General features: G+C 44.1%; 1 protein-coding gene across 1 annotated transcript in view; it reads right to left on the reverse strand.

The window, feature by feature from the left end:
• Positions 1-366: 366 nt before the first annotated feature.
• The window catches only part of RABL6 (RAB, member RAS oncogene family like 6), a 1129210-nt gene continuing 1117381 nt past the window's right edge, over positions 367-12195 (reverse strand). The window contains exon 15 of the mRNA XM_044058056.1: positions 367-1970. Within this exon, the coding sequence (XP_043913991.1) occupies positions 1755-1970 (216 nt within the window). The 3' untranslated portion in view covers positions 367-1754. The remainder of the gene's footprint in view (positions 1971-12195) is intronic.

Here is a 12195-nt window from a genome sequence, read left to right on the forward strand (position 1 = left end):
AATCAATTAAGTTAATTACTGACAGGACACCATGAACTACTATTTTACTACAGACAGAGGTGAGTGGGTCAAATGGTATCCGCTGTAGGTTACTAACAGTAACACTAAGTTCAGAGGTCACATTCTAAATCCCATTATATTTCAGCTCTCCTGTCTGAGAGCAGTTTTACTTGCAATATTTTTGCTTGCTAATGTTGAGCCATCTGCTACTCAGGAATGGAGCTTCAAGGCTGCTCGTTGTGGACTCAAAGTACCTGAAAGTTAAGTAAAGTGCTCAGGGCAGTACATACCAAGCAGCAATTCGCTCATGGGGGTTGCCACAGAGGTGTACTCAGAAAAATAAAAAAGTAGCAGCATTCTAATATCTTTCTAATAAAAAATGTACACGAGGAGTGGGAGAAAAGGAGAACATAGCACTGCACTTTTTCCTCTGTTGACTTTTTGGAGCTATTTGACTATTCCACATAACAAATATATTCTGGTGCACTTAAGGTTCCTGACAAATGAACAAAATAAAAGCAAAACAAAAAAATGTAGTTGGCCTAAACCCACAGTATAGAGAAGGATTTCAGGCATACAGTATCACCACAGTAAACAAAGGCGGGAAGAAATGTATTTGAATATAAAGTTTCATTCTAAATAATGAGGAAATGCCCCTCTTCTGCCACCAAACTGCTCCAAAACTTCATTTGTGAATCAACATTCAATATCTCATGCAAGACGTGTAGAATTAGCAGTCCAAGTTGAAATTTATAATTTCAACCAGTTACAAGGTGTGGTACATTACAGTAACTTCCACAAGTGACTTCAGTGTTATCACAGGTAGTTCATGCCTTTAGTTGTCAAGAAACTGATTTTAGTCCAATAAACCAGGAGAATAAATCCATGATGACGCAAGCACAATCTTCCTGTTGGTCATTAGTGTTTTGGAATGAACTGCATTGTGGTCTCACCACAAAGATGCATTAGTGTGCAACTTTTTTTTTTTTTCTTTTTTTGCACGTGGATACTGTAAATATGCATCCTGTATGTATTTACCTTGGGACTAGGCATTCTGCTGAAAGTAAAAAATATAAGAAGCATGTAGCCATGTCCAGAAGGATGTGTTTGTAGCCAAGTCCAGAAGGATGTGTTCGTAGCCAAGTCCAGAAGGATGTGTTTTAAAATTTCTGAGTTGCATATTGCTACACAAAACCAAAGAATGTCCTTTAACTCTTTAGACAGAAATGAAAAGAGGCCTTGGGAACTGTTTCAAACTGCGTAACAATTTGAAATGTAATAAACACCATTCCCTTTCATATCCCTGAGCTCCAAAGTGCAACCTACTCCCAAAAACAGATTTTTTGTGAGCTTTTCTTCCCCTCTGGCCCAGTCGCTGTTCATGTCATGCTCAAGGCAAAGCTCTGGCCATGCCCACTGCATATGGATGCAAAAAGGAAGAAAGAAATTAAAACACAAGCAGGCCAAGCTATCACATAAATGATTCCACCAGAAATAATTCTTGAGAGGCTGGGGAAGTGTCAAGGTGCACGGCCACAGGAAGAAACCCCTTACAGCTGTTGAAAAACTAGGGAGCCTTTTAAAACGACCTTTTTAAAAGGAGTCATGGTTTTAACAGGAAACAGATGAGAATGATGCTTCATTTGTGCAATTTTAGAACAAGTACACATTACTGCTTGCCACGGCATTGTGTGCTGGAATCACAGTTGCCCAAAAAGCTGTTAGGTTCCCGACCCGACACAGACTTCCGCCTACTATAGCTCCTCATAATCTTCTCCCACTGCAGCTCCACTCTTTTTCTTGGGGGGGTCTCTACCACTCAAGAATGCCTCCAACTCATCAACGTCATCCTCTTTTTCCTTGCTCTTGTGGTGCTTCTTTCTCTTCTTTTCTTCTTCATCCCCGCCCTCTTTTTCCTTCTCTTTGCTTTTTTTTGGTTTCGACTTCTTTTTGCTTCCTTTCTCTTCCTCCTGGGAAAAGGTAAATAAGAGACCAATAAGCAGCGAATGACAAACCCTGTGATGTTTGCACCAGTACATTAATGGCATTCTCATAAGTGTAAAAACATGAAAGAGTCCATGACCCCAGTTCATCAGAACATTTGTTAAGAAGATGATCACTTCAGCCAGGTAATTTATTTTCAAAAGGGGTGCATGCTCGTGTACACACACACACACACACACACACACACACACACACACACACACACACACGTATGTGCATGCATATGCGAGTGTAAAGGATATATAACAAATCTGTACTTACCAGATCAGCTTACCTGCAAGGTAGCTTTCAACATGGAGCAACTATTGGCTTTTCCTCTGCCGATACCCCCAGCCTACTACAATTCATAATATCTTGATACTCTGGTGCTCAGGGTCTGTGTGTGTGTGTGTGTGTGTGTGTGTGTGTGTGTGTGTGTGTGTGTGTGTGTGTGTGTGTGTGTGTGTGTGTGTGTGTGTGTGTGTGTGTGTGTGTGTGCCTCCAAATAGCACTCCAAGAGATAACATGTAAGATTAAGAAAGTACATACGGACCCTGCTTACCTGTTTCAGCTATGCTGCAGTCAGGAAAAACAACCTGAATGTCACAGAACCAAGACTCATGAATAAACATTTGATTCTGGCCAAATAAGTGACAAATTTGATGAATTAAAGGAAATTATCTGGTGGCTTTCAGTTAATGTTCAAAAAGTATTTTCTTAAGTACTCTCCCTTACAACTCTGTGACTTCAGACTTACTTTAATCAGCTCTGAGGCTGTTGTACCTCATGACAAGAACAATAAACTCAATGACTCTAATTCAATCAATGTGAGCTCAGCCATAGCACAACTGTCTGCACAGATAACTGGCACAAATTACTAAAGTTATATACTTGCCCAGCTTATAAGAAAACCTTTCTAAAGCTGCAGGACAGAGATCCCATTTATACTCAGGGAGAAAGGGGGTGAGAAATAAGCAACCATAAGAGAAAGCCTCCACAAACTGATATGCTAAGTATATCTCTGGCTTTGGAGGCCTCCTGCACTGGGTGACTTTAGAGAAAAATCCTACACAATACAAATTAAATCTCTTGGGAGGCCAGAGCCATAGGAAGGCCTAAATAAGAGGGCTCAGAAGACCTATGCCTTAAAGCATCGAGGTAACAAGAAAGAAGTTATGTCTTACCATAACGTTCCATCTGTGTTGTTGATCTTCATCCATTCATCACTGATGGGTTCGGTTCCGAGCTATGGGAACCAAGTTCGCCTTATATCAAAGCTCGCGCCAGCCAAAAACTCTTCAGCCAAGATTTTACCCATAATCCCCTTCTCCCTGTTACCTTAGATTGAGTTTGCCCTAACAAGTAAAGCAGAGGCTGTCTCCAAGCAACAACCTTAGTCTAGGAAGTGGACCCAAAAATCCCCCAGGAGCCTCTAGGAGGGAGAAGGAGGGTGGGATGTGATGAATGGATGAAGATCAACAACACAGATGGAACATTATGGTAAGACATAACTTTTTTATCTGATGTTAATCTTCATTCCATCCATCACTGATGGGACAGAGTCCCCAGCTACCTTATGTCCATGAGTGGCCCTAAGGAAGAACATTCCTGAGCACCATTGAACCAAAGGATGCTCTTCCCCTGGAGACCAGATCCAACTTGTAATGAGTGATAAAGGTATGGGGGAAGCCCAAGTAGCTGCTGCACAGATGTCATCCATTGAAGCTCTAGAGTGGAAAGCCACTGAGGTTCCCATTGATCTAGTGGAGTGAGCCCTGATGTTTGGTGGAACAGATTTCTTTTCTAGATTATAGATGAAAGTTATACAGTCTCTGAGCCATTTGGATAGAGTCAATTTAGAGACTGACTTTCCCATTTTTGGACCAGAAAAATAAATAACTGGTCTGATTTCCTGATGGTTTTTGTTCTAAGTAAAACCTCAATTGTCTGTGAACATCCAGTAAATGTAAACAATACTCTCCCTTGTTGGAAAAATAAGAAAAAAAACACAGGCAAATCAATTGCCCGATTAATGGAGAGCTCAGAAATTACTTTGGGCAGGAAGGAAGGATTGGTCTGTAGTGATACTCTGTCCTTATGAAAAATCAAATAAGGACACTTGGTACAAAGAGCTTGGAGCTCAGAAATGCATCTGGCCGAAGTAATAGCCACCAGAAAGAGTGATTTCCAGGACAGAAACTTGATGTCACACGTGGCTGCCAGATCGAAGGGGGACCGTGTCAAAGACTGCAAAGCAAGAGTGAGAATCCAGCGTTCTGTGGGCTGCTTAACTGGAGGTCTTGTATGACAGATTCCTTTCAAAAAGGTTTTGCTCAGATGATGAGAGATTAAGGAAGAATCATCAAAACCATTATGAAAATTCGAAATGGCCGCTAAACGGACACGAATAGTTGAAGCTGCAGCGCCCTCCTCGAAGAAATTAGATAGATACTGGAGTACAGCAGAGGTGGGTGCAGAAAAGGGATCTAATTCTCTCTGTCTAGACCAAATCGAACATCTTTCCATTTGTCAGCATAAAGTTTTCCGGTGGATGGTTTATGCGAAGCCAGAATAATGTCACAAACTGGAGAGGAAAGATTACAATGCCTGGCAATCATTGGAAGTGGAGAAGCCAAGCTGTGAGCCTGAGGCTGAAAAGGTTCGGGTGGCTCAGCCCTTAAGGGTGAGATATCAGATCTGGAGTTGGATCCAAGTTCCACGGTCTGCAAAGAAAATAAGACCAGAGAAATGGGAACAATACCTGTCAAGGCCAAAAGGGGGCTATGAGGATCATTTTCTTTACAACCAAAAAACTTTCTTCAGAAAGTACAGTTGTGTACACTTACCATAAATGTTGATATCAGAGTGTATTCACTGTTGCAGTCATCACACTTGGGTTATCCTGCCAGGGGTAGCCCTCAGTCGGCCAGAATACCAGAGGCTTAGTATTTCTGCTTTGGTTGCTGTTACTCCAGGACTGATTTCAGATTGTCAGTGGTATAAAATCAGGCAGCCGACGCCATTACATCAGTTTTTCTTGCCCCAAATGTCAGGAGCCCCCAAATAGGGAGCTAGGTTATGGTGGAAGAACACTACCAGTAGAAAGTAAATACCAAAAATCCCTGTAAGGAGTGAGGAAGAGAGAGAAAGAGAAACAAGGGGGATGGAGTGTGGGAAATCAGGACTGCAACAGTGAATACACTCAAACATCTACATTTATGTTAAGTGCACACAACTGTATTATGTTCTTCGTGTTTCACAGTTGCAGTCATCACACTTGGGTTGATTCCCAAAGCTGAAGAAAAGGGTGGAGGCAGTCAAGAAGACTAGGGGCTGGCTAGGATGCCCTGCAAGACTGCGGCTGCAAAGCCTGCCCTGAATTTGGAGAAGATAGGCAGGTGGTAATGCTTGGTGAAGGTATGAACAGAACTCCATGTTGCAGCCTCCAGGATGTCCCTGGTAGGGACCCCTCTGAGAAAAGCTGCAGAGGTGGAGGATGCCCTGGTGGAATGCGTCCTGACCCCCTTAGGGGGCGGTTTCCCGTGGTATTTGTAGCAGAAATGTATACAGAGTGCTATCCATTTGGAGATTGTTTATTTGGATATGGCCTTGCCCTCTGCCCCTGCTGCAAAGCTGACTAGCAATTGGTCAGTTTTCCTAAAAGATTTAGTCCTATCCAGGTAGAATCTAAGCTGTCTGTGCACATCTAGAGAATGCAGAATCCTTTCCCCCTTGTTCTGTGGGTTAGGGAAAAAGGTGGGCAAATGAATAGATTGGTTGAGAGCCACACTGGACACCACTTTAGGCATGAAAGTTGGGTTAGTCCTGAGGGAGACCCTGTCTGCATGGAAAATGATGAAGGGCTCTACAGCCATGAGTGCTTGTAGCTCTGAAACTCTTCTAGCTGAAGTGATAGCCAGAAGCAAGGCTGTTTTCCAAGAGAGGAATTTTAACTCTACTGAAGCTGCAGGCTCAAAGAGGGGTAGTGTGAGCTGTTCCAACACAAAGTTAAGGTCCCAAGCTGGGGTAGGAGCTCTTCTGGGTGGCCTTAAATTGTTAGCCCCTCTTAGGAACTATTTGATGAGAGGGTGAGAAAAGAGAGATAGCTCTGTGTTGTAATAAGCAGAGATGGCAGAGGCATGAATTTTAATAGAAGAGAAGGATAGGCACCTGTGAAGTAGGTCTGCTAGGTAATCCAGGATGAGAGGTAGGGAGGGCTGTGCTGTTTCAGCTCCTTTAGCCAGGGTCCAGGTGCAATACCCTTTCCACTTGTCAGCATAGGATTTTCTAGTGCTGGGGCATCTGGCCTCATGTATATAACATCCAGGACTTGCTTGCTTAGGTTGGCAGCTGGAGGAGAGGTCAGATAATAAGCCAGGCTGCCAGGTTCAGGGTCTGCAACTGTGGATGTATGAATTCTCCATTCTGCTGGGTCAGGATAATTGGGATAGGAGATAGGTGCCATGGAGGCAGGGGTGACAGACTGTGCAGCAGTGGGTACCAGTGCTGGCGTGGCCAGTCTGGGGCAATCAAGATTGCTCTTGGTTTTTCCTCCCTTATTTTGAGTAGTACCCTTGTAAGTACAGGTAGAGGGGGAAATGCATAGAAATCGAGAGGTTTACCCATTGGAAGGATAGGGCATCCACTTTCCAGGCCATGCTGTGAGGTACATTGGTGCAGAATTTGCTGAGCCGGTGGTTGTTGTAGGAGGCAAAGAGGTCCACCTTTGGGGTGCCCCATTTCTGGGTTACAAAGTTGAAGGTGCTGTGGTCTAGCTGCCACTCATGTGGGTCAAGGAGGTTTCTGCTTAAGTTGTCTGCCAGAGAGTTTTGGGAGCCTGGCAGGAATTGTGCTACCAGGTGAATTTGCACGGCTGAAGCCGTGTGCCAAAGGGTCACGGCTAGCCTGCAGAAGAGATGAGTGAGTTCCTCCCTGCTTGTTGATGTACCACATCACTGTGGTGTTGTCTGTTTTGATCAGTAGAGGCCCCGGGGAGAGTAGGGGTCTGAAAGCTGTCAGAGCATGCTGAAAAGCTAGCATCTCTTTTTGGTTGATGTGCAGATGTATTTGATTTGGGCTCCAGTGGCCCTGAATGCACCTGCCGTCTATGTGTGCACCCCAGGCATAATCTGATGAATCTGTGGTTAGGGTCTGGGTAGCGTGGGGTTGTGAAAAGGGACGGCCCTTGTGGTGGCATGCTGCTGCCCACCAAAGAAAATCTTTCCTTAGACAAGGTATCATAGGTATGATAATTTCTAGGTCCTGAGAGTGCTGACACCAAAGGCTTTTTAGGTACCAGTGAAGTTTCCTCATATGCAGTTTGGCATATGGAATGAGTAGAATGCAGGATGCCATGCAACCTAAAGCTTGCAGGATTTTCCTTACGGATAACTGGGTTCTCGTGGCTAGTTGAGAGAAGTAGCCTGATAGAGAGGCTTGTTTTTCTGGAGTAAAGAATGCCATCTGTGATGCTGTGTCCAAGCTTGCTCCCAGGAATACAATTTTCTGAGTGGGGACTAGTTTGGATTTCTTTTTGTTTATAGTATACCCCAGGGAGGTCAGTAGATCCTTTACAAAGGTCAGGTGCTTTAACAGCTTTCCCCTGACTGTCTGCCTGAATCAGGCAGTCGTCTAAGTAGGGGTAAGTTTGAATATTCCTTTGTCTGCAAAAGGCAATGGCTGGAGCCAGGCATTTTGTGAAAACTCTGGGAGCAGTGGATAAGCCAAAGGGAGTAGCAGAGAAAGTACAGTTGTGTACACTTACCATAAATGAAGATGTTCGAGTGTCTTCACTATTGCAGTCATCACTGTAGGGTTCTTCCTGCCGGCAGGCAGCCCTCGGTCGGCCAGAATCCCAAAGTCTGGGTCCGGCGTCGGCTGTGTACTCATCCTCCTTGACGTCAGTGCGCCAGGGGTACAAAGCTCCCAGCCGACGCCATGTTCTCCAGTTTTTCTTGCCCCAGATGTCAGGTGCCCAAAAATAAAGGCTAAAAGTAAAACAAAAATGTAACATACAACAAACCCCATACCCTGTAGCAAATACACCTCAGGAGAAGGGTGAAGCAGGGAACCACACCAATAAAAGTATAAGAGGGGACAGGAGGGTGGGTAACCCAGATTGCAACAGTAAAGACACTCAAACATCTACATTTATAGTAAGTGTACACAACTGTACTATGTTCATTGTGTTTCACTGTTGCAGTCATCACTGTAGGGTTGAATCCCAAAGCTGAGATAAGGGGTGGTGGTTATAGAGTAGGAGGGGCGGCTAGAAGGTATTGCAAGACTGCAGAAGCAAAGCCTGCCCTAGATTTAGAATAAAGAGGGAGATTATAGTGCTTAGAGAAAGTATGCACTGAACTCCAAGTTGCAGCTTCCAAAATATCTTTGGTAGGGACTCCCCTGAGAAAGGCAGCTGAAGTAGCAGCAGCTCTGGTAGAGTGAGTCCTAATTTTTCCAGGGATTTGCTTTCCATGATGAGAGTAACAAAATCTGATTCCATGAGCAATCCATTTAGAAATGGTCTGTTTTGAAATAGCTTTGCCTTGGGAATTTGCTGCATAAGAAACAAACAGTTGTTCTGTTTTCCTGATATCCTTGGTTCTGTCCAGGTGTGTATGTCCAAAGAATGCAAGATCCTCTCCCCCTTATTTTGTGGATTAGGGAAAAAAGTTGGCAGGTGAATAGTTTGGTTTAAAGCCACTTTAGAAACCACTTTAGGCATGAAAGTAGGGTTAGTCCTCAAAGAAACCCTGTCTTGATGAAAAATAATGTAAGGTTCCACAGCCATGAGCACTTGTAACTCCGAGACTCTCCTGGCTGAAGTTAAAGCCAGTAGGATAACAGTCTTCCATGATAAATACTTTATACTGGATGTGGCAGCAGGCTCAAAAGGTGGCAGAGTAAGCTTTTCCAGTACATAATTGAGGTCCCAAGCAGGAATGGGTGGAGTCCTAGGGGGCCTTAAATTCTTTGCTCCTCTGAGATATTGTTTCAGAAGTGGATGTGAAAAAATTGGAGGATCTGTATTATAATGTGCAGAGATAGCTGAGGCATGTATTTTTATGGAAGAAAAAGATAAACCCTTATGCAACATATCTGTTAGGTAATGTAAAATCAATGGAATGTTTGGAATGTGAGGATCCGATTCCTGAGCCTGCATACAGGTGCAAAATCTCTTCCATTTACCTGCATAAGATTTTGTAGTGCTAGGCCATCTGGCTTCTAAGATGACATCCATGACCTGTTTGGAAAGGGTAGGATTAATCATAGACCCTGAATACGCCAGGCTGCCAGGCTGAGAGTTTTGATATGAGAGTGCAGGACCTGGCCCTGATGTTGAGACAAAAGATTTGGAATCTGAGGTAGAATCCAAGGAGGTTCCTGGGATAGATTTATCAGTGTTGAGTACCAAAATTGTCGAGGCCAATTCGGGGCTAGTAAGATCATCTTTGGTTTGTCCTGTTTTATTTTTAATAACATCCTTGGTAGAAGAGGCAGTGGTGGGAAGGCATACCCCGAGAGGTTCCTCCAACTGAAAGAGAGCATCCACTTTCTATGCTAGCTTGTGATATGTCCTTGTGCAAAAAGTCTGTAAATGGTAGTTGTGGGGAGATGCAAATAGATCTATGTCTGGGCAACCCCAGGCTTCTGTAATCATTTTGAATATTTGGGTGTCCAGCATCCACTCGTGTGGGTCTGACAGATTCCTGCTCAGGCTGTCTGCCAGAGTGTTTTGTTTCCCTGGCAGGAATTGAGCTTGTAGATCCACTTTGAAAGCTAGTGCTGTGTTCCATAGAGTCATGGCTAGTCTGCAAAAGGGGTAGGAGTGTGAACTCCCTTGCTTGTTTATGTACCACATAACTGTGGTGTTGTCTGTCCGTATCAGTAGCTGCCCTGGCTGTAAAAGATCCCTGAAAGCCAAGAGGGCATTCTGTACAGCTAACATCTCTTTTAAATTGATATGTAGATGCTTCTGCTCCTCTGTCCAAAAACCTTGCAGGCCTTTCCCCTGCAAGTGGGCTCCCCATGCATAATCCGAGGCATCCGTGGTTATCACTTGGTTGGCTGGAGGTAGACTGAAGGCTTTCCCTTTGTTTTGAAGACATGCCGTGGCCCACCAATGAAATTCCTTTTGCAGGCAAGGCAAGACAGCAATCACTGTTTCCAGACTGTGACAATGCTGGGACCATATGCTTTTTAGGTACCATTGTAGCTTCCTCATATGCAGTCTTGCATATGGTATGAGTAGGATGCAGGAAGCCATGTAACCCAAAGCCTGCAGGAATTTCCTTGCAGTTAGCCAAGACATTAACGCCAGGCTTTTGAAAGTTGAAGCCAGCTGTAGTTGTTTTTCTGGCGTCAGGAATGCCATTCTGGGTTGTAGTGCTTAAAAGAGCACCCGGGAAAGTTATCTGTTGAGTGGGTGTCAAATTTGACTTTTTTACGTTCACAGTGAATCCCAGGTACTTGAGTAGATTCTGAACAAATTCCAGGTGCTGGAGTAAAATGTCCTTACTGTCTGCTTGAATAAAGCAGTCGTCCAGATAAGGGTAAATTTGAATTCCCTTGAGTCTGCAGTAAGCTACTACTGGTGCCAGGCACTTGGTAAAGACCCTGGGCGCAGTAGACAAGCCAAAGGGCAGCGCAGAGAATTGGTAATGTTTTGAGCCTGCCTTGAACCTGAGGTATCTTCTGCACTCCTGTCTGATAGGAATGTAGGAATGTGTAGGTAAGCCTCCTTTAAGTCCAATGTCACCATCCATGCATTTTTGCTCAACACTGGCAGAAGCTGCTGCAGAGTAAGCATCTTGAACTTTGGTATCTCCAGGAAAGTATTTAAGACCGACAGATACAGGATGGGTCTCCAAGTATTTTGCTTTCTGGGAACTAGAAAGAGTCTTGAATAAAAGCCTTGTCCTGTCTCTGAATTTGGAACCAGTTCTATGACCCTCATAGCCATGAGGGACCTTACCTGTTTTAATGCCTCCGCCCATTCAGTTTTTGGTAGGTCTGGCCATCCGTTTGGTTTTGGTAAGGTGTGAAAGTGGAATTTGTAACCTCTTAAAACTACATCCAGAACCCACTTGTCTTGGGTTATGCAAGTCCAATTTCGGTGAAAAAGAGAAAGTTTTCCTCCCAGAGGAGCTTCCAGGAGAGAGGTTCCTGGAGCCATGCAGGGGGAGTCATTGAGCCTGTTTCCTATAAGGTTGAGACCTATCTTCTCCACCCCTGGGGGTGGAAGCACTCCACTGTCTAGGTGTATACGAGGTCTGTGCTTGGGCCCTCCCTCTGGGGTGCCTATATCTACCCCTCTGAGGCCTGTCCGAGCTGGGAAAGGACCAATTCTTAGCTGGCCAATTTCTGCTAAATCTAGGAGGCTGAACTTGTAAGAAATCCTTAACCGTTTGCATGGATTTTGCCTTATCCTCCATTTTCTTTATAAACTCTTCAGCCTTAGACCCAAACAAAACATTATGTTGAACAGGAGCATCCAGTAATTTTGCTTTTACTTGATCAGGCAAATTTTGTTCCTTTAACCAAGCATGCCTTCTAATGACCGTGCCAGTGGCTGCTGCCCTGCAAGAGGCCTCCAAAGCATCAAAACCACAGTGTAAGGTATGTTTCCCCACCTGCTCAGTAGCATGCATCAAATCTTGTAATTCCTTATTGTCTGCACATACAGAAATGGTACACATTTTTTGTTTCATAACAGACAAAAGGTATTGCTGATATTTCAACATATGAAATTGACAATTCAAAGCCCTATTAGATAAAGTAGCAGAAGTGTACACTTTTTTGCCCTATCTCTCCAAAGCTTTAGAATCCTTATCTGACGGAATAGGGTTCTTAGCAGTGGCGGCCTTAACACCCTTAGGACCCTGAGAAATGGTTTCTGGATCAGCAGTAGGATTTTTAAATAGAAACTGGTGAGAGTCAGGGACTCTGTAATATCTAGCAGGCATAGCAGGGGCAGGAGGAAAGGAGTCAGGGGTTAAACTAGACTCAGTAAAGACATCATCCACAATATCCAAAATAAGAGGAATAGCCAGGGGTCTGTGTTGGGGAAGAAGAAGGAAATCCCTAAGCCTTCTCTTAGATTCAGAGTACTCCTGTCCTTCCCAGTGAAAATGTTCCCTTATGTCATGTAAAGTTTCCCCAAAAGAGTAATCTTCAGGAGGAGAAGCTGAAGGAATGGATTCCTCAGCATCA

This window comes from Protopterus annectens, chromosome 16.part0 (assembly GCF_019279795.1).
Source record: "Protopterus annectens isolate FY-2018-M chromosome 16.part0, PAN1.0, whole genome shotgun sequence".
In the NCBI taxonomy this organism is placed as follows: Eukaryota; Metazoa; Chordata; order Ceratodontiformes; family Protopteridae; genus Protopterus; species Protopterus annectens.